The sequence below is a fragment of the Orcinus orca genome, chromosome 17, assembly GCF_937001465.1.
Source record: "Orcinus orca chromosome 17, mOrcOrc1.1, whole genome shotgun sequence".
Lineage (NCBI taxonomy): Eukaryota > Metazoa > Chordata > Mammalia > Artiodactyla > Delphinidae > Orcinus > Orcinus orca.
Genome location: NC_064575.1, coordinates 12,044,268 through 12,068,171, shown reverse-complemented (window position 1 = coordinate 12,068,171; position 23,904 = coordinate 12,044,268). Strand labels below are relative to the sequence as shown.

Genomic DNA, 23,904 nt, shown 5'->3' with positions numbered 1-23,904 from the left:
AATAAAAGTGGCAAAAAAGCCCATGCATTGGTGCTGATGTAGCAGTGCAGGACAGCTGCCAGGCCAGGTGAAACAAAGATCTAAGAGCAAATGGCCTCAGACCACCTCAAAGCACAGAGGCTTTATTTTCCAGAACAGAATTTGCTGGTAGCTTGCCAGCCCTGTCTGCCTCCCAGAGGGGACCTATTTTTTCCCCCTTCTCTTTTCTTCTTTGAGCCCCACACACCTGCCTCCTTCTCATATTGAATAAAGGAAGAATTGGAAATACAAGAGGCACTTAAGGAAAAGAAGTACTAATTTTGAAGATTATGTTGTGGTTAGGTTAATCTCACGATATGAGGAGTTTAGTTTTGATCACTTTCTGCTTATCATTTACTTAAAAAAGACAACCATCATATTTAAAACAAACTTTAGGACCTTGGAGGTTCTAAGCCAGTGCCTTCCACACTTGGATGAGCATACACACCTCTGGAGGATCTCACTAAAATGCAGAATCGGACTTGGTAGGTCTGGGTAGAGTCTATCATTTCACATTTCTAACAAGCTCCCAGGTGATGCCTGTGCTCTGGTTCTGTGGACCACACCTTGAGAAATACATGATTTTCAAATTATGTGCAGTAACTAAGTTTCTCAAATCACCTTTCTCACTTTAAGCCCCCATAATGGTGCTGTTCTTTTTTTTAAATTTTATTTTATATTATAGTTGACTTACAATGTTGTGTTACTTTCAGGTGTACAGCAAAGTGATTCAGTTATACATATATCCATTCTTTTTCAGATTCTTTTCCCATATAGGTTATTAGAGAAGATTGAGTAGAGTTCCCTGTGATGTACAGTAGGTCCTTGTTGATGACCTATTTTATATATAGTAGTGTGTGTTTGTTAATCCCGAACTCCTAATTTATCCCTCCCCCTCCCACGTTTTCCCTTTGATAACCATAAGTTTGTTTTTGATGTCTGTGAGTCTGTTTCTGTTTTGTAAATAAGTTCATTTGTATCATTATTTTTTAGATTCCACATATAAATGCTACCATATGATATTTGGCTTTCTCTGTCTGATTTACTTCATTTAGTATGATAATCTCTAGGTCCATCCATGTTGCTGCAAATGGCATTATTTCATTCTTTTTCATGGCTGAGTAATATTCCATTGTATATATATACCACATCTTCTTTGTCCATTCCTCTCTCAATGGACATTTAGGTTGCTTCAATGTCTTGGCTGTGGTAAATTTTTTGGTGCTCTTCTTAAGGCCCATTTAGCAGACTTCATTTTGTTATAGCTATGTATACGTTAGGAGCAATTACTTTGAAGGTAGAAGCTATCTCTTCCTGTTATCTTCACATTTTCTTTTATAACCCTCATACTAGCAGCACACAGTAAGTCTTCACAAATGTTTGTTATATGAATAAGTGAGTGAATGAATGGGCAAAGCAAAACTATAAAACTGTATTCCAGGGCACAGTTGTGCCCCTCAGAGTAAGCTGAGTCCAAGAAAACAAATCAAGGTGTTCGATGGAAACTGACCTCTGTCAGGAGCTGACCTCATTGCTTAGGGAGAGGGACCGTTTTGAACTGACTGGACCATATGCCCTTTTGAATACCATAGGCTCCCAGTTATACTTTGGAATGTGCCACTAGGAAGGACACACCACATAACATATGGCAGTCACCATACACTGGGGTTTAGTGTTATGAACCTCTGGCAACTTCTCACTACAATCCTGTGTAATTATTCAAATGCTAATTATAGAACCCATGGAGTATCCAGGCTCTTAGCCTTTTCTGCTTATTTCTGCCTCCTTGTTTATTTTTGGTCACTTTTCAACATTTTGGCACTCTTCATCATGTCATGTGCAGAGCTGCTAGTTAGAGCTTTACTGTAACAGAGATCTCTTCAGAGCCCTTGTCTTCCTGGGCTTCACATGCCTGCCCACTGCCAACCAGAGTCAAGACCCCTGCTGAGCAGGGCCTCCTGGGCCCTTAGGTGCCCGCCCTGTGGCCTTTCTCCGCTTTATCTTTCAGCCTTTGCCACCATACTCTCCACTCCCTCCAAAAAGACTGTTTTCCAATCCCTGAGCACATGCTTAGTCTCCATGTGTTTGCTTTTCCTGTTTGCTTTGCCTAAAATGCCTTCTCTCCACCTGGCAACCTCCCTTTCCCCGCCCTGTCCAATCGTCCAATCCCACCTTCCCCTGGGGTCCTCCTGAAACTCCAGAAAGAACAAGTCAGTCTTCCGGGGGCCCTGCCTCTTTGCTGCTCCTCTGTTTCTTCATTCATCCCGTTGCGTTATCGATGGAGCCCTACTCTGGCCCACCTACCTTCCCCTTTTGTCTCCAGCCCCACCGTGGGCACCCAACTCATGCTCGTTGAAGAAATGGAGTCCACGGGAAAGCACTTTAACCACCGCTATTCACGATAATCCCTCTTCCTTTCTCCTGGCCGTCCAGAAGGAATTCCCATCAATCCAGGACCTGCTTTGTGCCAGCCTCATTACCTCCTGTCTTATTTCTTCTTCACAACTTCTCTGCGTGGTAGGTGTTATTAACCTTATTGTGTTCACGGGAATGCTGTGGTTCAGGGAAGCTAAGTCACTTGCCCCAGAGCTTTCTGAAGGTTTTGTCTGCAGATGTGGGACCCATATGCTAAAAATTGGGGCTCTGGAAGCCTAAGTCCCATAAAGTATGTGCTGAAAGCCGGTGCCTCCTTAGTAAGGCTGTTGGTTGGGTAGGAAGTCTGTCAGAGGCATCTGAGTCACTCATTCCTGAAACAAGACCTCAGTGTTGAATGGAATTCCCCCTCTTTCCTGTCCCTGTTTCCTTTATATGACTCAAGAGGAGGGCACGGTACGTAGGGAGCTCGCGGACTTGGTAGGTATGACTTTGAGGGTGGGGCAGCATTTTTCGAACCACAAGTAGCCAGATTATTTCCCCTTTCCAGAGGGGTTATTGTTGGTCATGCTCATGGAGCCATCATTTCAAAATATTTTCAAGACGTTTTTTTCTTTTGCCTTTAATTTAAAGACAGGTGATTTCACGCTTGCATGTTTCCTTCTTTAGATAGATTGCACTTGTGGGTAATTGACGGCTCTAGGATTGATACAACACAAACACACCCAGTATCTGTGTGACCTTGGACAAATGATCCAACCTCTCTGAGCCTTCACGTCCTCATTTAGAAAATGAGGTTGCTGGGGGGACTACCTGAGAGCACGCATTTGTGAAAACAGGTGCTGAGCCTACAGTAGCCGCTCACAAATATTTGCCGAACCTGAGGTCCCAGCACCTAGTTTTCCCCAATGCTTCTTTCTCATCAGAATCCTCCTCAGGCACTGAAGTGCTTAAGCAATTCTAGAAAGAGTTTGGATATAAATTACAAGCAAATAGTCAGTGATATAACTGAATATTTAAATAAGGGTGTCCTTTGGGTTTCTGTTTCTTCTCCAGAAGAATGTGGGCCACAGTGAAGTGAAGGTAAAAAAAATGAATGAAACTCATTCACTCACTGAGGATTGAGAGCCAACTGGACCACTAGCCTCAGAATCCCCTTTAATGCCCCATCCTAACCTAGGATGATCTCTAGCTGAGGAGTCCTAGAGTTTGGGTGAGTATCAAGAAAGGAGATGTAACTTAGTGAGCAACAAACTCATCAGGTGATTCTTATAAGGATTAAGAGTTGAGGATGACTCAGCTGCTTTTCTTAATTCAGTCAAACTAACAAAAGGTGCTGTGGAGAATCAGTCTCCCTGCTGTGGTCAGGGTTTTTCCTTCAGGAGACCTCAGACCCATGTCTGGCATTTGTCACACCCCTTGTTGGTTTCTGTATACAAACCTTTTAAGCCTGAAGGTGGTGAACTGACATGTGTTTTGGAAGGAAGACCGTGGAGACGGTAGAATTGCAGCACTGGGGTTTTAAATCACAGCCTGTGATTAGAAGCAAGCAAGAAGATTCATTCTGATATTGCTATTTGGCATTGATTTAGAAAACTCAGAAATTCTGAGAGTCTCTACAGGGAATGCAAAATGAATGAATCAACTCTGTTTGGGTGGAGCGCATTTAATCCAGGGAAATCGGTTTGTGTAAGTTACGACGTGCACTTTGGGGGCCGAACGGTCCTTCCACCTGTGTCTGCTTCCACTTCCTGTCCTTGGAGCAACAGGCGTACTAGCATCCCATTAAGTCGGGGAGGGCACATGGCATTTTGACACCGTTGTTTTTATGCAAGTACATTTGATACAGCCTTAAAAATGAAGCCTAAAAAAAAGCCTTAAAAAATCTCCTATGTTTTAGTTTTATTACCAAATGAAGTAAGACAAAGAGCTTCACCCATCCCCGCCCATTCAGTCCCAGAACATCACCTCCGTGCTAATCCTCCGGAGCTCCTCTGATGTAAAGATGGGACTAAGCTGGGCACCAGGGGTGTGTCAGGTCATCAGGGTGGGCAGTAGCTGGTGGAAAATCACTAGTAACGACACAGCAGTTATGTGCCCTCAGGAAGGGCATTGTCATCCTGAGTGTCGTTTCTTGTCTGAGAATCTGGGAGTTCTCTGTCTTGTGTCCTCTAATTTTGCTCTTTGAGTTGCAACACCCATAATTATTACTTTCGATTAATAATAGATTGGCAAATACCTCTGCTTTGTGTAAGTTTCTTGATTATGTCAACTTAATTATTCTTTAGACACTAGAAGGGATGGAGGGAAAGGAAGTTATTTGGGACACAATGTAGTCCTTTTTCCTTAGGCTGTCCGGAAAATGTTCATTTTTGTTTTTAATAATTTCCTCAATACACATTTTATAGAGGTTTGTCCAATATTGTTAAATTCCCTTATGATGACAGTTTGGAGGGGACCCTCCTGTGAGACTCAGTTTGAATAGACTTTTCCAAAATATTTTTGCTGCCTTAAAAGTGATTTTTGAAAAATGAGTAAAAGATACACACGGCAAAAGAAAAATCAAACGCACGACTATGGCAACGGTAGAATGATCAGTCTTTGCTGGGGCTTAGCGGGAAGGAGGGAGGAATGGGTGGGCAGAGGGGATGTTGAGGGCAGTGAAACTGTTCTGTGTGATACGATAAGGGCAAACACACGCGATATACATTTGTCAAAACCCACAGAATGTTCAACATCAAGGGAACCCTAATGTGCACTGTGGACTTCCGTAATCACTTATCAGTATTGGCTCATCAGTTGTAAGATGGGAACCCCATACCAGTGCACGATGTTAGTGATGGGGTATGGTAGCTGAGGGAGTACATCCTGTACTTCCTGCCCATTTGTTCTGTAAACCTGAAACTGCTCAAAAATAAATTTTAAAAAAAGACTTTAGAAAATAAGTAAAAGATGCATATGGTAAAAAATGTATAATGTATAAAATAGATGACTAATGAGAACCTACTATATAGCACAGGGAGCTCTACTCAGTGCTCTGTGGTGATCTAAATGGGAAGGAAATCTAGAAAAGAGGGGATATATGTATACGTATAACTGATTCACTTTGCTGTACAGCAGAAACTAACACAACATTGTAAAGCAACTATGCTCCAATAAAAATTATTTTAAAAAAAATACAGAGTTTGTGGGGAGGGAGTTGTCCCCATTTCTGATCCTCAGTCCTCAGCATCCCGCCCCGGAGGCAGTGATGTTTGTCAGTTTAAAAAATATCCTTCCAGAGATATTCTCCTCGAGCACACGCACATGTAAATATGATCTCCTATCTTTTTAAATACAAATATTGCATGTTATATATAATTTTCATTAAAAGGAAATAAAATATAAGACTAACACAGAACAGAAAACAATAGAGTAGGCAAAAATCCCCCATAAATGGTGGAGGCAGGAATGGAGCAAGGTCAGGGGTGCAAATGGGGTTTGGTGATACCCGAGAGAGGTGTTTGACAGGGTGGTTCTGAGGCAGTTCTGGCAAAATCGCTGCCCCCCAAAGCTGTGTCGAAACAGCCTGCTCCTGTCTCTGATTAGACAGTACTGTGAAAGCTATATAATCTAAGGGTTGTTCTCTTCAAGACCTTGGCAAGCAGTCCATTCATTCCGGTGACATCATCTCTCAAATGTTTTTGGAACCTCTCCTCTGTAATTGGCCTTCAGAGTCGGCCAGACAGTTTGTTTTGTTGCATTTTTTAAAACTGAGAAAGGGGATCATCTGATGGCTCTGAGCCCGGGGGGTGTGAGCCCCGGGGACTGTGCACCTGAATTTGCTAATGTGGTCGTGCTGTTGTTTGCTTTTTGTTTAACAGAAAAAGCAAACAAACCAACACCCCCAGCCTGCTCCCACCACCTGCATTGCGGTAGGATAAACATGGATGCAGGGGGCTGCTTTGCATCTGAGAAAAATGAATGCTAATACGGCAGCTTGATTTGTTTCTGACTTTTTTCCAGGTTAAGTTAAATGACATCCAAGGAGTGAAGACATTAGACCTGCGCTATCCAATACGATAGCTACAAGCCACGTGAGTTGAGTACTTGCCACTCAGTAATGTACTAAACACAATTTACTTATTTATTAGCTTATTGTTCATTGGCTCTCCTTGCCCTTACCTCACCTCACCCTACTAAAGTATAAGCTCTGTAAGCCAGGGATCTTCGATTTATCTACTTATGTATCTAAGTATTTGCACACAGTAGGTTCTCAATAAATGTTTGTTGAATGAATGAATGAAAGACCTTACCTTCATGCCTGAAAACCTTTCTCTCTGGTTGGGAAGGGAGCAAAGGTACACACAGGAAATGTGTCGAGAAGAACACAGGAGATACATATATATGTTTGCATGTGTATATACAGATTGGGTGGTATGGGTTATAAATGCTATTAGAATTCACAGAAAGGAAATAGTGAGGTCTGGAGACAGACTTGAGCTGAAACGTGAGCATGGGACCTGGAGTCTGTGTGAGAATCAAGAAAGGAGGAGATGTTACTCAGTGAGACAGATGGTAAGTGAAGCTCCAAGAGGGTGCTTGTGAAGAGGAGGAGCTAAGGACTGAGACCTTGGTTTTAGGGGGACACCTACAGTTAGGGTGTGGAAGCAGGAAGAGAAACCAGCCAAGGAGTGAGGAAAGAGAAAGTCAAGATAAGGGAACCCGGGAGTGCTCTGGGGCCAGAAGCCTACGAAGCAAATTTGAAGAAAGGGAATGCAATCATGAGGATTCCGTGCAGGAGCCAATATGGGATATAAACACAGTGAAGGTAGGTGTCTTTTTTTTTTTTTTTTTTTGCGGTACGCGGGCCTCTCACTGTTGCGGCCTCTCCCGTTGCAGAGCATAGGCTCCGGACGCGCAGGCTCAGCGGCCATGGCTCACGGGCCCAGCCGCTCCGCGGCATGTGGGATCTTCCCGGACCGGGGCACGAACCCGTGTCCCCTGCGTCGGCAGGCGGACTCTCAACCACTGCGCCACCAGGGAAGCCCTGAAGGTAGGTTTTGACCTAAGGGGAGTTACTAGATGTTGTCGTCACTTGCTAGATTTTGAATTGCCAGGTGTAGTTATTGCAGTTTGGATAGTTGCCAGTAGGTGCTGCTTTGCTTAAGTTTGATTGGTTCATGAATAACCAGGAGACCATAGATGGATCGCCCTACCATCCAGTCTCTTAGCATTTGCCTCTAAAATAGAAATCTCCTCTAAAATATGTATCTCCTTTGTAAAAATAAGCTATTATTAATTGCTGCTTATAAAGAAAGTGCTACATAATTTAGAGTAACTATAGGTTAAATTCCATTGACATTAAGCTCAATTATATTATTAGTCTTTCCTTAGCTAAGTCTTGGCTTTTTTGTTTTCTCCTAATTTAAAGGAATTTTTCTAATTTAAATGAATCATACTTATTAGAGTAAAACTATAGGTCTAGGTTTGCTTGAGACAGTCCCTGATTTTGCCTCTTATTCTGGCATCCTGTCTGGATTAGCCTTTGTCCCAGATGTTCCTTTTTTTTTTTTAATAAATTTATTTCTTTATTTTTGGCTGTGTGGGGTCTTCACTGCTGTGCGTGGGCTTTCTCTAGTTGCGGCAAGCGGGGGCTACTCTTCGTTGCGGTGTGTGGGCTTCTCATTCGGTGGCTTCTCTTGTTGCGGAGCACGGGCTCTAGGCGCGCAGGCTTCAGTAGTTGTGGCACGCGGGCTCAGTAGTTGTGGCTCATGGGCTCTAGAGCGCAGGCTCAGTACTTGTGGCGCACAGGCTTAGCTGCTCTGCGGCATGTGGGATCTTCCCGGACCAGGGCTCGAACCCATGTCCCCTGCACTGGCAGGCGGATTCTTAACCGCTGCGCCACCAGGGAAGTCCCCAGATGTTCCTTTTTAAAGGAGGTACTGTTTCTACTAGTACAGAGATAAGCAGGGGTGGGTTTGGTAGCTTTCACTCCTTGACCAATCGTATGTGAGACACAGTGCAGCAGCCAGAGTTCTCCCTTCAATGCATGGTTAAGTCTGAAACACAGCTAAGCATCAGGCCTCTTTTCTTGTAGCTTTCCAGATGTAGCCTGACTCCTCTTCAAAGACAGTATGCAGCACGTTTGCTGATAAAATGAAGCGCCCTGGACAGGGGCAGCTGGGGATAACGAACGCCCTTTCTTCCCGGGTGCTGGCAGCTGATGCCGCTGGACCAGGTGCTGGGTGCCGCTGCTGACTTGGTAAACCAGCCAGTTGTGCTGTGACCCATCCTTTGGTCTGTGTGATGCTGTACCCTCAAAGTGCCAGTCTGCAGTCAATGGGGCCAAGGTGAAATATGAGAAAATACAGGCTAATATAGGTGGACTTGAGATATGTTCAGGAAAGAGGCTAAGGAGTTCTACCTCAGAGCTTATAGGGAGTATCTGAAAGCTGCTGCTACATTGGTTGTGTCGTTCACCGTATTGTGTAAATCTGCATCTAGCGTTTATATTGCTTAGTGTGGTAGGCTGGATGATGTCCTCCTCCCCCTGAAGACATTCGTGTCCCAATCCCTGGAACCTGTGAATATATTACATTTGAAAATGTAGGTCAGTTATGGGTCTTGAAATGGAGAGATTATTCTGGATGATCTAGGTGGGCCTGATGTACTCAAGGGTCCTTATATGAGGGACGCAGGAGCTCAGAGTCAGTAGTAGATGTTATCACCAAACCAAGAGTTTGGAGTGATGTGAGGAAGGGATCATGAGCTAAGGAATACAAGTGGACTCAAGAAATTGAAAAAGGCAAGGAAATGGATTCTCCCCTCTGAGCCTCCAGCAGGAACCAGCTTAACTGACATTTTGGCTTTAGCCCAGTGAGACTGATTTTGGACTTCTGACCTCCAGAACTGTAAGACAATACATTCGTATTATTTTAAGTCACTAAGTTTGTGGTAATTTGTTATAGCAGCAATGGGACACTAGCCCATTTAGAATGCCTCTTTATTTTGCAATAAATCTTTCTGCCAACAATCAGCTAAAAAAATGAAAAGTTCGTACTTAATGAAAAATTAGATGCTCAGATGTCTGTGTCTTAATGATAGTCGATAATGAAACTATAACATGAACAAAGCATTTGTTGACATTTATTGTCCACAGTGGGGGAACCATAATGATATCACTGACTACAGAAAAAGCGGAAGACACACATCTGTTGAGGCTGCATCAGCATCTCCTTAAAAGTTTTGCTCAGCTGCAGAAGATGTATTTACATATTGCTCAGTGAAGCGTGACTTTTTATTTAGATCAAATACCATTTCTTCTAGATTAATTTCACTCATTTTCAATTCCAAGTTTTCTTATATATATACTAAAAAGAGAAGCAATTGACATTAATCTGGCTTCATTGGTAGCAGAAGAAACTTTTTTTTTAATAAATAAGTCTTCTGATTACTTTTAGATTAAAATCAATTTTAAATGTTTAATCGAAGTAGTCAATGAAGGAAGGGCCAAAAAAATTTAATGTTGGAAGCTTTTAACAAACTGAAGCCATCAAAAACCAAGTTGCAAATAGGGAGATATTGAAAATTATCCCTAAAAAGGCAAAGGAGAAATTGAACAATTAAACATTGAGGGCTCAGATGTTGTACAAGATTTAATTTAAAAAATCTATACTCGTGCTTGTGCTTTGGAAGATCTTGATTTGTGGCACTCTGTTGACAAAACTCCTACTTTTAATTGTACAAATTTAGATTCTGAAGTGGAATAGAATGATATCTAGAAGGCTTACAATTTTGCAGCATCTGCATTTGGCAAAATATTAAAAAGAATCATAAATAGATACAACTTAATTTGATCAGATTTATCTTACACAAGTATTTGTTAAAGAAATGTACTTTGGGGGCTTCCCTGGTGGCACAGTGGTTGAGAGTCCGCCTGCTGATGCAGGGGACACGGGTTTGTGCCCTGGTCCGGGAAGGTTCCACATGCCGCGGAGCGGCTGGGCCCGTGAGCCATGGCCGCTGAGCCTGCGCGTCCGGAGCCTGTGCTCCGCAACGGGAGAGGCCACAACAGTGAGAGGCCCGCGTACCGCAAAAAAAAAAAAAAAAAAAAAAAAAGCAAAAGAAATGTACTTTGGGGTCGGGGTTGTGTAAAATGGGTCAAGGAGATCAAAACTTACAAATTTCCAGTTATAAAATAAATAAGTCATGGGGATATAATGTATAGCATGGTGACTTTAGTTAACAATGCTGTATTGTATATTTAAAAGTTTCTGAAAGTAGATCATCACAAGAAAAAAAATGTGTAACTATGTGTGTTGATGAATGTTTAGATTTATTGTGATCTTTTAACAATATGTATATGTCAAATCATTATGTTGTACACTTGAAACTAATATAATGTTGTATGTCAATTATATCTCAGTTTAAAAAAAGAAAAAAAATGTTCTTTGACCTAAGAAAAGAGACAGTACCTATAAAAGTATTTGGTCTGAATTATTTACATATTTCAATATAGAAAAATAAATTAGAATTGTGAATTAGAATTAGAATTTATATGAATAAATTCTTCTATTTAGCATAATTTGTTCTCAGTTTACCAAGTACTTTAGCATCTGTAGAAAGAGTATTTTCCCAACTAAAAATATTGTGGTCTATAGAGAAATCAATTGAAGATATAAACAATTTAAATTTATTAATCATATAATGCAACTTTGCAGAAAATTACAGGCAACTTCATTAAATAATTAAAATCTTCAAGACTGCAATAAAAAAATACATTCTTCAAAATATTTCAGTAAGATAGATATGACTGAGAGCCGCAGTTCTCCCGTGAGAGGGCCTTTGCGGTGAGCCAAACACATTAGCTCAGCAGCGGAAGACTCCGAGTTCTCGGTACTCTTCAGGGATGAGTCATGTGGCGGTGGAAAATGCGCTTGGGCTGGACCAGCAGTTTGCTGGCCTAGACCTGAACTCTTCTGATAATCAGAGTGGAGGAAGTACCGCCAGCAAAGGGCGCTATATTCCTCCTCACTTAAGGAACAGAGAAGCTACTAAAGGATTCTATGATAAAGACAGTTCAGGGTGGAGTTCTAGTAAAGATAAGGATGCATACAGCAGTTTTGGTTGCCGTAGTGATTCAAGAGGGAAGTCTAGTTTCTTCAGTGATCGTGGAAGTGGATCAAGGGGAAGGTTTGATGATCGTGGACGAGGTGACTATGACAGCATTGGCAGCCGTGGTGAGAGAGGTGGCTTTGGAAAATATGAACGTGGTGGAAACAGTCGCTGGTGTGACAAATCAGATGAAGATGATTGGTCAAAACCACTCCCGCCAAGTGAACGCTTGGAACAAGAACTTTTTTCTGGAGGCAACACCGGGATTAACTTTGAAAAATACGATGACATTCCAGTTGAGGCAACAGGCAACAACTGTCCTCCACACATTGAAAGTTTCAGTGATCTTGAGATGGGAGAAATTATTATGGGAAACATTGAGCTTACTCGCTACACTCGTCCAACTCCAGTGCAAAAGCATGCTATTCCTATTATCAAAGAGAAGAGAGACTTGATGGCTTGTGCCCAAACAGGGTCTGGAAAAACTGCAGCATTTCTCTTGCCCATCTTGAGTGAGATTTATTCTGATGGTCCAGGCGAGGCTTTGAGGGCCATGAAGGAAAATGGAAGGTATGGGCGCCGCAAACAATACCCAATCTCCTTGGTGTTAGCACCAACTAGAGAATTGGCTGTACAGATCTATGAGGAAGCCAGGAAATTTTCATACCGATCTAGAGTTCGTCCTTGCGTGGTTTATGGTGGTGCTGATATTGGTCAGCAAATTCGAGACTTAGAACGTGGATGTCACTTGTTAGTAGCCACTCCAGGACGTCTAGTGGATATGATGGAAAGAGGGAAGATTGGATTAGACTTCTGCAAATACTTGGTGTTAGATGAAGCTGATCGGATGTTGGATATGGGGTTTGAGCCTCAAATACGTAGAATCGTTGAACAAGATACTATGCCACCAAAGGGAGTTCGCCACACTATGATGTTTAGTGCTACCTTCCCGAAGGAAATACAGATGCTTGCTCGTGATTTCTTGGATGAGTATATCTTTCTGGCCGTAGGAAGAGTTGGCTCTACCTCTGAGAACATCACACAGAAAGTAGTCTGGGTGGAAGAGTCAGACAAACGGTCATTTCTGCTTGACCTTCTAAATGCAACAGGCAAAGATTCACTGACCTTAGTGTTTGTGGAGACCAAAAAGGGTGCAGATTCTCTAGAGGATTTCTTGTACCATGAAGGATATGCCTGTACGAGTATCCATGGAGACCGATCTCAGAGAGATAGAGAAGAGGCTCTTCACCAGTTCTGCTCAGGAAAAAGCCCGATTCTAGTGGCTACAGCAGTAGCAGCAAGAGGACTGGACATTTCAAATGTGAAACATGTTATCAATTTTGATTTGCCCAGTGATATTGAAGAATATGTACATCGCATTGGCCGTACAGGACGTGTAGGAAACCTTGGCCTTGCCACCTCATTCTTTAATGAGAGGAACGTAAATATTACCAAGGATTTGTTGGATCTTCTTGTTGAAGCTAAACAAGAAGTGCCATCTTGGTTAGAAAACATGGCTTATGAACATCACTACAAGGGTAGCAGTCGTGGACGATCCAAAAGTAGTAGATTCAGTGGAGGATTTGGTGCCAGAGACTATCGACAGAGTAGTGGTGCCAGCAGTTCCAGCTTCAGCAGCAGCCGCACCAGCAGCAGCCGCAGTGGTGGAGGCGGCCATGGCAGCAGCAGAGGGTTTGGTGGAGGTGGCTATGGAGGCTTTTACAACAGTGATGGATATGGAGGAAATTATAACTCCCAGGGGGTTGACTGGTGGGGTAACTGAACCTGCTTTGCAGTAGGTCACCCTGCCAAACAAGCTAATATGGAAACCACATGTAACTTAGCCAGACTATACCTTGTGTAGCTTCAAGAACTCGCAGTACATTACCAGCTGTGATTCTCCACTGAAATTTTTTTTTTAAGGGAGCTCAAGGTCACATGAAGAGTTGAAAGGAACAATCAGCAGCCCTGTTCAGAAGGTGGTTTGAAGACTTCATTGCTGTAGTTTGGATTAACTCCCCTCCCAACCCCCATCCCAAACTGCATTTATAATTTTGTGACTGAGGATCATTTGTTTGTTAATGTACTGTGCCTTTAACTTTAGACAACTTTTTATTTTGATGTCCTGTTGGCTCAGTAATGCTCAAGATACCAATTGTTTTGACAAAATAAATTTACTGAACTTGGGCTAAAATCAAAAAAAAAAAAAAAAAAAAGATAGATATGACTAAGTAATGGATTAAAGTACATGAACACATACCAAGAATGTTTTTCTTTATTTTTAACCTTCAGATAATCCGTGTAAATATGTTTTTTTTCCTATTTTGCTTTAATATACATGGCTATTGGCTACTTTTTTTTGAATTTAATTTTATTTATATTTTTATACAGGAGGTTCTTATTAGTCATCCATTTTATACACATCAGTGAATACATGTCAATCCCAATCACCCAATTCATCCCACCCCCCACTCCCAACCCCCACCGCTTTCCCCCCTTAGTGTCCGTACATTTGTTCTCTATATCTGTGTCTCAACTTTTGCCCTGCAGACTGGTTCATCTGTACCATTTTTCTAGGTTCCATATATATGCATTAATATATGACATTTGTTTTTCACTTTCTGACTTACTTCACTCTGTACGACAGTCTCTAGATCCATCCACATCTCTACAAATGACCCAATTTCGTTCCTTTTTATGGCTGAGTAATATTCCATTGTATATATGTACCATAACTTCTTTATCCATTCGTCTGTCGATGGGCATTTAGGTTGCTTCCATGACCTGGCTATTGTAAATAGTGCTGCAGTGAACATTGGGGTGCATGTGTCTTTTTGAATTATAGTTTTCTCTGGGTATATGCCCAGTAGTGGGATTGCTGGGTCATCTGGTAATTCTATTTTTAGTTTTTTAAGGAACCTCCATACTGTTCTCCATAGTGGCTGTATCAATTTACATTCCCACCAACAGCGCAAGAGGGTTCCCTTTTCTCCACACCCTCTCCAGCATTTGTTGCTTGTAGATTTTCTGAGGATGCCCATTCTAACTGGTGTGAGGTGATACCTCATTGTAGTTTTGATTTGCATTTCTCTAATAATTAGTGATGTTGAGCAGCTGTTCATGTGCTTCTTGGCCATCTGTATGTCTTCTTTGGAGAAATGTCTATTTAGGTCTTCTGCCCATTTTTGGATTGGGTTGTTTGTTTCCTTAATATTGAACTGCATGAGCTGTTTATATATTTTGGAGATTAATTATTTGTCCATTGATTCGTTTGCAAATATTTTCTCCCATTTTGAGGGTTGTCTTTTCATCTTGTTTATGGTTTCCTTTGCTGTGCAAAAGCTTTTAAGTTTCATTAGGTCCCATTTGTTTGTTTTTGTTTTTATTTCCATTACTCTAGGAGGTGGATCAAAAAATATCTTGCTGTGATTTATGTCAAAGAGTGTTCTTCCCATGTTTTCCTCTAAGAGTTTTATAGTGTTTGGTCTTACATTTAGGTCTCTAATCCATTTTGAATTTATTTTTGTTTATGGTGTTAGGGAGTGTTCTGATTTCATTCTTTTACATGTAGCTGTCCAGTTTTCCCAGCACCACTTATTGAAGAGACTGTCTTTTCTCCATCATATATCCTTGCCTCCTTTGTCATAGATTAGTTGACCATAGGTGTGTGGGTTTATCTCTGGGATTTCTATCTTGTTCCATTGATCTATATTTCTGTTTTTGTGCCAGTGCCATATTGTCTTGATTACTGTAGCTTTGTTGTATAGTCTGAAGTCAGGGAGTCTGATTCCTCCAGCTCCGTTTTTTCCCCTCAAGATTGCTTTGGCTATTTGGGGTCTTTTGTGTCTCCATACAAATTTTAAGATATTTTGTTCTACTTCTATAAAAAATGACATTGGTAATTTGATAGGGATTGCACTGAATCAGCAGATTGCTTTGGGTAGTATAGTCATTTTGACAATATTGATTCTTCCAATCCAAGAACATGGTATATCTCTCCATCTGTTGGTATCATCTTTAATTTCTTTCATCAGTGTCTTATAGTTTTCTGCATACAGGTCTTTTGTCTCCCTAGGTAGGTTTATTCCTAGGTATTTTATTCTTTTTGTTGCAATGGTAAATGGGAGTGTTTCCTTAATTTCTCTTTCAGATTTTTCATCATTAGTGTATAGGAATGCAAGAGATTTCTGTGCATTAATTTTGTATCCTGCAACTTTACCAAATTCATTGATTAGCTCTAGTAGTTTTCTGGTGGCATCTTTAGGATTCTCTATGTATAGTATCATGTCATCTGCAAACAGTGACAGTTTTACTACTTCTTTTCCAATTTGTTTTCCTTTTACTTCTTTTTCTGCTCTGATTGCTGTGGCTAAAACTTCCAAAACTACGTTGAATAATAGTGGTGAAAGTGGATATCCTTGTCTTGTTCCTGATCTTAGAGGAAATGCTTTCAGTTTTTCACCATTGAGAATGATGTTTGCTGTGGGTTTGTCATATATGGCCTTTATTATGTTGAGGTAGGTTCCCTCTAAGCCTACTTTCTGGAGAATTTTTATCATAAATGGGTGTTGAATTTTGTCAAAAGCTTTTTCTGCATCTATTGAGATGATCATATGGTTTTTATTCTTCAATTTGTAATATGGTGTACCACACTGATTGATTTGTGTATATTGAAGAATCCTTGCATCCCTGGGATAAATCGCACTTTATCATGGTGTATGATCCTTTTAATGTGTTGTTGGATTTGGTTTGCTAGTATTTTGTTGAGGATTTTTGCATCTATATTCATCAGTGATATTGGCCTGTAATTTGCTTTTTTTGGTAGTATCTGTGTCTGGTTTTGGTTGTCAGGGTGATGGTGGCCTCATAGAATGGGTTTGGGAGTATTCCTTCCTCTGCTATTTTTTGGAAGAGTTTGAGAAGGATGGATGTTAGCTCTTCTCTAAATGTTTGAGAGAATTCACCTCTGAAGCCATCTGGTCCTGGACTTTCGTTTGTTGGAAGGTTTTTAATCACAGTTTCAATTTCATTACTTGTGATTGGTCTGTTCATATTTTCTATTTCTTCCTGGTTCAGTCTTGGAAGGTTATACCTTTCTAAGAATGTGTCCATTTCTTCCAGGTTGTCCATTTTATAGGCATAGTGTTGCTTGTAGTAGTCTCTTAGGATGCTTTGTATTTCTGCCATGTCCGTTGTAATTTCTCCTTTTTCATTTCTAATTTTATTGATTTGAGTCCTCTCCCTCTTTTTCTTGATGAATCTGGCTAAAGGTTTATCGATTTGTTTATCTTCTCAAAGAACCAGCTTTTATTTTTATTGATCTTTGCTATTGTTTTCTTTGTTTCTATTTCATTTATTTCTGCTCTGATCTTGATAATTTCTTTCCTTCTGCCAGCTTTGGGTTTGGTTTGTTCTTCTTTCTCTAGTTCCTTGAGGTGTAAGGTTAGATGGTTTATTTGAGATTTTTCTTGTTTCTTCAGGTAGGCTTGTAATGCTATAAACTTCCCTCTTAGAACTGCTTTTCCTGCATCCCATAGGTTTTGGATCGTCGTGTTTTCATTGTCATTTGTCTCTAGGTAATTTTTGATTTCCTCTTTGAGTTCTTCAGTGATATTTGGTTATTTAGTAACGTATTGCTTAGCCTCCATGTGTTTGTGTTTTTTACGTTTTTTCCCCTGTAATTGATTTCTAATCTCATAGCGTTATGGTCAGAAAAGATGCTTGATATGATTTCAATTTTCTTAAATTTACTGAGGCTTGATTTGTGACCCAAGATGTGATCTATCCTGGAGAATGTTCCATGCACATTTGAGAAGAAAGTGTAATCTGCTGTTTTTGGATGGAATGTCATATAAATATCATTTAAATCTGTTTGGTCTGTTGTGTCATTTAAAGCTTGTGTTTCCTTATTAATTTTCTGTCTGGATGATCTGTCCATTGGTGTAATTGAGGTGTTAAAGTCCCTCACTGTTATTGTGTTACTGTCAATTTCCTCTTTTATAGCTGTTAGCAGTTGCCTTATGTATTAAGGTGCTCCTATGTTGGGTGCATATATATTTATAATTGTTATATCTTCTTCTTGGATTGATCCCTTGATCATTATGTAGTGTCCTTCCTTGTCCTTGTCCCATTCTTTATTTAAAGTCTATTTTATCTGATATGAGTATTGCTACTCCAGCTTTCTTTTGTTTTCAATTTGTATGAAATATCTTTTTCCATCCCCTCACTTTCAGTCTGTATGTGTCCCTAGGTCTGAAGTGGGTCTCTTGTAGACAGCATATATATGGGTCTTGTTTTTATATCCATTCAGCAAGCCTGTGTGTTTTGGTTGGAGCATTGAATCCATTCATGTTTAAGGTAATAATTGGTATGTATGTTCCTATTACCATTTTCTTAACTATTATGGGCTTGTTTTTGTAGGTCCTTTTCTTCTCTTGTGTTTCCCACTTAGAGAAGTTCCTTTAGCATTTGTTGTAGCGCTGGTTTGGTGGTGCTGAATTCTCTTAGCTTTTGCTTGTCTGTAAAGCTTTTGATTTCTCCGTCAAATCTGAATGAGATCCTTCCCGGGTAGAGTAATCTTGGTTGTAGTTTCTTCCCTTTCATCACTTTAAATATACCGTGCCACTCCCTTCTGACTTGTAGAGTTTCTGCTGAGAAATCCGCTGTTAACTGTATGGTAGTTCCTTTGTATGTTATTTGTCATTTTTCCCTTGTTGCTTTCAGTAATCTTTCTTTGTCTTTAATTTTTGTCAGTTTGATTACTGTGTCTTAGAATGTTTCTCCTTGGGTTTATCCTGCATGGGACTCTCTGCACTTCCTGGACTTGGGTGGCTATTTCCCTTCCCATGTTAGGGAAGTTTTTGACTATAATACTTCAAATATTTTCTCAGGTTTTCTCTCTCTTTTCTCTCTCTTTTCTCCTTGTGGGACCCGTATAATGCAAATGTTGTTTTGTTTAATGTTGTCCCAGAGGTCTCTTAGGCTGTCTTCATTTCTTTTCATTCTTTTTTCTTTATTCTGTTCTGTGGCAGTGAATTCCACCATTCTGTCTTCCAGGTCCCTTATCCATTCTTCTGCCTCAGTTATTCTGCTATTGATTTCTTCTAGTGTATTTTTCATTTCAGTTATTGTATTGTTCATCTCTGTTTGTTTGTTCTTTGATTCTTCTAGGTCTTTGTTAAACATTTTTTGCATCTTCTCGATATTTGCCTCTATTCTTTTCCTGAGGTCTTGGATCATCCTCACTATCATTATTCTGAATTCTTCTTCTGGTAGGTTGCCTATCTCCCCTTCATTTATTTGTTTTTCTGGGGCTTTATCTTGTTACTTCATCTGGTACATAGTCCTCTGCCCTTTCATCTTGTCTAACTTTCTGTGAATGTGGTTTTCCTTCCACAGGCTGTTGAATTGTAATTCTTCTTGTTTCTGCTGTCTGCCCTCTGGTGGGTGAGGCTATCTAAGAGGCTTGTGTAAGCTTCCTGGTGGGAGGGACTGGTGGTGGTAGAGCTGGGTGTTGCTCTGGTGGGCAGAGCTCAGTAAAACTTTAATCCACTTGTCTGCTGATGGGTGGGGCTGGGTTCCATCCCTGTTGGTTGTTTGGCCTGAGGAGACCCAGCACTGCAGCCTTCCCAGCTCTCTGGTGGGGCTAATGGCAGACTCTGGGAGGGCTCACTTCAAGGAGTACTTCCCAGAACTTCTGCTGTCAGTGTCCTTGTCCCCATGGTGAGCCACAGCCACCCCGTGCCTCTGCAGGAGACCCTCCAACACTAGCAGGTAGGTCTGGTTCAGTCACCTATGGGGTCACTGCTTCTTCCCCTGGGTTCTGATGCTCACACTACTTTGTGTGTGCCCTCCAGGAGTGGAGTCTCTGTTTCCCCCAGTCCTGTAGAAGTCCTGCAATCAAATCCCGCTAGCCTTCGAAGTCTGATTCTCTAGGAATTCCTCCTCCCATTGCCAGACCCCCAGGTTGGAAAGCCTGACGTGGGGCTCAGAACCTTCACTCCAGTGGGTAGACTTCTGTGGTATAAGTGTTCTCCAGTTTGTGAGTCACCCACCCAGCAGTTATGGGATTTGATTTTATTGTGCCCCTCCTACCGTCTCATTAAGGCCTCTCCATTGTCTTTGGATGTGGGGTATTTTTTTTGGTGAGTTTCAGTGTTTTTCTGTTGATGATTATTCAGTGGTTAATTGTGATTCCGGTGCTCTTGCAAGAGTGAGTGAACGCACGTCCTTCTACTCTGCCAGCTTGAATCAATCTATTTTTCCCCAGTTTTATTGAGATGTAATTGACATAGAACATTGTATTAGTTTAATTTGTACAACACAATGATTTGATGTATGTATATATTGTGAAATGATCATCACAAATTTAGTTATCATCCATCATCTCACATAGAATTTTTTTCCTTGTGATGAGAACTTTGAAGATCTATTCTCTTACCTATATACTTGTATTCTATGAAAATACCACCTCAATAATAGTGTTGACTTCTTAAAAATGTACTGAGGTTGAAGGGGTGGGGTGGAGAATTACATTTTTAAAGGAATAGATTTGTTACTGAGTCTAAGCTTGTACTGTTTGCCATGCGAGAAGCCAGTAAATTGAGAAACGAGTTATTGGGGCAAGGAATAGCTAGAAACTTTATTCAGAAAGCCAGCAGACGGAGAAAATGGTGGACTCGTGTCCCAAAGAACCATCTTGCCTAAGTTAGAATTCAGACTTCTTGTATACTAAGAAGAGAGGGAGTAAAGTCAGACATTTCCTGGTTCTGCTCAGCCTCCAGAGGGGGTGTGTTAATTTCTTCCTTCCTGCAGTCCTTCACAGGTGGGCCTGGTCAGGATATTTCCTGTGAGATAAACAAAGGTATTTTATCTTAATGTTTATTAGCTGGGGGGTTTAGGCAGGGTTCCCAGAGATGGGCCATTATGTATAATTTAAGAGTATAGGCAACATCCCTTTAGTGATTAACTTGTAAAAAAAATACAAAGGTTCTTCCTTATTGCAGTTTCTGTATTGCTTGATGGTTTTTTTAGCATGAGACTATATGCATGCATTGCTGGTTTGTTTTAAAATTAAATGAAAAGGTAAAAGTAATAAAATTTTAAGAGTAAGTTGCTGGCATGATAGCCTCCATATAAAGACCTTCCCCTATATAACCCCAACAGAACCAGCCAATCAGGAAACTAACATGGACACATGACTGCCATCTATCGGCACACTCCACTCCAGTCTCTCCAATTGTTCCAGTAGCGTCCTTTATCTCAAAAGGATCCAGCCCTCCTCCCTTCTGGGTCACTGTGGCTCTGCCCTCTTACCCTGCATGGATGCCTGTCTTGCTTTGTCAGGGCAGACAACTTTAGGACTAAGTTGGTTAAGAAAGAAAAGGAAGGGAAGGAAAGAGGAAGATGTCTCTCTCTCCATGTATTTATCCATCTGTCTATCTATGTGTAAAATTTGTTGCTGTTTTGGTACAACACCTCCAAAGAGAGCCTCAAACCGTAACTGAAATATTTGAGTCAAGTTTGCCCCGTCCAGGTAGGTGCCCCGTCAGGGCCGGCCGGCAGTGTCTCTGTGTGGAGGAAGCAATGGCAATCGCCTCTAGTAGGGCTCCTGAGGGCAGTGTACAAATCGGACGTCTACATTCAGTGGTCTCCAGAGTCAGGTCTCCAGGCCTGTCACCGATGGCTTTGTGACTTCAGACAAGCCTCTCTCTCTATGTAGGGGTGAATGGAGTGGGTGAAAGGAAGAGCTACCTCACAGCGTTGTTTGGAGGGCTACGTGAGCCAAGGCACTTTAAGCACTTAGCACAGTGTCTGGCGCATGGTAAACACCCTGTAATGTTCGCGCTTGTTGATATAGCTGCATTTATCTTCATGTAAAGAAGTTCACTGCACCCCAGCTGGAGGGCCCAGGAAGATGTGTGGGTTTAGCTTGTGGCTTTGCGTAGCCCCTGGCACACAGCTCTAGGCACCTAGCAGTGTGTTTATCCAGTTTCAAAGGCCAGGCTTGGCTTTCCGTCCTTGCTCTCCCCTGGCTGAAGGAGCAGGGGGTAAACAGCAAGAACAGCCAGGCATCCCTTCTCCTACTTCCTGCTTCCTTCCCCGATCTCCGCCTCTCACCACATCCTGAGGAAGAACAAAGCAGAAGATGGGGAAGTGAAACAGGACCAGGCTGAGCGGCTTCACGGGAGCGCCAGCTCGCAGGGGCTGCCGAGGCAGCACGCTGACACCCAGAGCCCCGCCAGGGTCCTAGGGAGCCCAGATGACAAAGAGCCTCGGCTTTGTTCTGGTTTCTTTATGTGTGGCAAGAGGGCAGGACCCTGAGGCTGGAACCCCTTCCCCTGGGAGGATGGTTTCTCCAGACAGCAGGGAAAAGTCTCCATCCCGCTTTCCAGCCAGCTTCTAAACTGGCCACCTGCTTGGTCTACACGGCAGTGCCTCTCTGGGGTTTTTCATGACAAACTCAGTCCCCTGGGTTATTTGGGGATACGGGGTTTGTGTGAGAGACTGGGGGGGCGTGCTTTCCTGATGAGGTCACTGTTCCTTGAGTAACTATCTTGCTTTCCTTGGCCTGAGCAAGCGGCAGGAGTGCCTTGGAGCCGTGTTTGTTTGTGAAACATCAAATCCCTGCCTAGTTACGCCCAAGCGGGCCAGCTTGCTTCCAGACCCCGAGCCCTTGTACTTCTTTGGTCTTGAGTCCTGCGGGTACCGGTGTCTGTTCCCTGCCTTGGAAAAGAAGGGCTGGGGCAGGTGGGCCGGGGGCCAGCGTGCCTCGTCGGGGCCTGTGAGCTCCTGAGCCAGTGTGCGCTGTAGGTCTCATCTGAGGGGGAGTTTCGCTGGTGGGGATCGTTGGCAAGGGGCCAGGGCGGCATCTGGCAGTGAGCGCTCAGCTCCTGGAGCCAGAGGGCCGCTTGAATGTCGGCGAAGCCGAAGGAGCAGTCGCTGCTTCCACTTCCTGCCTGGGAGCCGAGGGCCCCTGGCTTGCCCTGGCCTGGCCGGGTGGGCGGCCGCCTGGAGAGGGGGTGAGGGTGGGTTGGTGGGGGCAGCAGGTAGCCTGGGGCCCCGCCGGCCTGGAGCCCACCAGCTGCCGACGGGCCCAGCCCGGGAGTCAGGCTCCAGGCTCTGAGAACGGTTCTGTTCTGGACCACTGACTGGCTCCTGAGCCCTCACTCCTGTCCCGAGCTTCCTGAGTCACTTCTCCCCGCCCCCAGCTCTGCTTCTTTCTGAATGGAGCGGATTGTCACAACACCATATGCTGGGAAAGCAATTCATAACTCATAATGCCCTTCTATGCACCGGCTCTCTTCGAGCTTTCATCAGTCTGTGAGGGCCACTGGGCAGGTAACTGAATCCATGCGTCACAGAGGAGGGGCAGTGGAGGCTCAGAGAAATGTAAGCAGCTTGACCAACAGGACACACACAACACACACACACACACACACGCACGCGTGCACACACACACACACACACACTGCAAGTCAGTGTGTGGCTGGGTCTTGAATCAGGATTCCTGCCACGAGCCTGGTGTACATCCCCAGCCCCTAGGTGATCATGGCGCACAGGCTGGCAAGTGGGCCCCCTGCAGTACCACCTGTGCTGGCCACTTCCTTTCTTCTTCCTGGAGGACGTGTGTTTTCCGGGCCTATCGTACTTCGACTCCAAAGAATTTAAACACTGGTGGTGAGAAACAGGTCTCTAGACAAAGTGGAGAAAGTCGCCTGAATTTGCTTCTCCTTTCCAGGCCCTTTCTTCCCTCCCTGCCTCAGCATTTCACCTCCTCCTTTCACCTTACCTCCTGGTCCCTAAGAAACCCTCTTCTCCTTTCCTTCGTTCACCTACTCTAAGGCACAAATGACTGATAGGGTTCAAAGGGTTCCCCCTCCATACCTTAGCCCCCCTTACGATCATGCGGTCTATGCCTCAACTTACAAGACAGGCACATTCAAACACATTGTCTCCAGGAGGCAAGCACAGATTTTTAACAACTGGTGTTGCCTGGGCAAACGACCCATGAGAACCAACGCTGGCCCTAGCGCTGAGTGGGCCCTGGAGCCCCTGCACGCTAGAGCTGGGCGTTACCCCCAGCAGCTGGTCCAGGGGGCGGCGGTCTGCAAGGGTCCCGGCGAGGGCCTGGGTAACTGGGGCTGGGTGGGTGGTGCTTCAGGGAGCTCTGGGCGTTGACCTTTACCAGCTAGCGTGGCAGCACGGCCACACTTTCCCACGCGCACTGCCGTACTGCTGCGTACTGGCTGCATGTTCATGCCCACATTTCGTTGCGTTTTTTCCAGGACATTCGGAGGAAGATACCACATTTTCTTTTTAACTGCTCTGGAAACTGAGTCTCCATGAGGTTCAACAGCTCCTCAAGCTTTCATAGCCAGTGAGTGTTTCTGGCAGTTGGAGAAGTTCAGAGCATGG

General features: G+C 43.0%; 1 protein-coding gene across 2 annotated transcripts in view; it reads left to right on the top strand.

Moving 5' to 3' along the window:
- The first annotated feature begins 11,204 nt into the window (after positions 1-11,204).
- LOC125961652 (ATP-dependent RNA helicase DDX3X-like) overlaps positions 11,205-23,904 on the top strand; it is a 491,072-nt gene continuing 478,372 nt past the window's right edge. The window contains exon 1 of one of the 2 annotated variants that reach the window (XM_049700443.1): positions 11,205-13,552. In XM_049700443.1, the coding sequence (XP_049556400.1) occupies positions 11,282-13,270 (1,989 nt within the window). In that variant the 5' untranslated portion in view covers positions 11,205-11,281 and the 3' untranslated portion in view covers positions 13,271-13,552. Of the gene's footprint in view, positions 13,553-23,904 lie in introns of those variants that run through there. The other variant, XM_049700444.1, reaches the window with a different exon arrangement.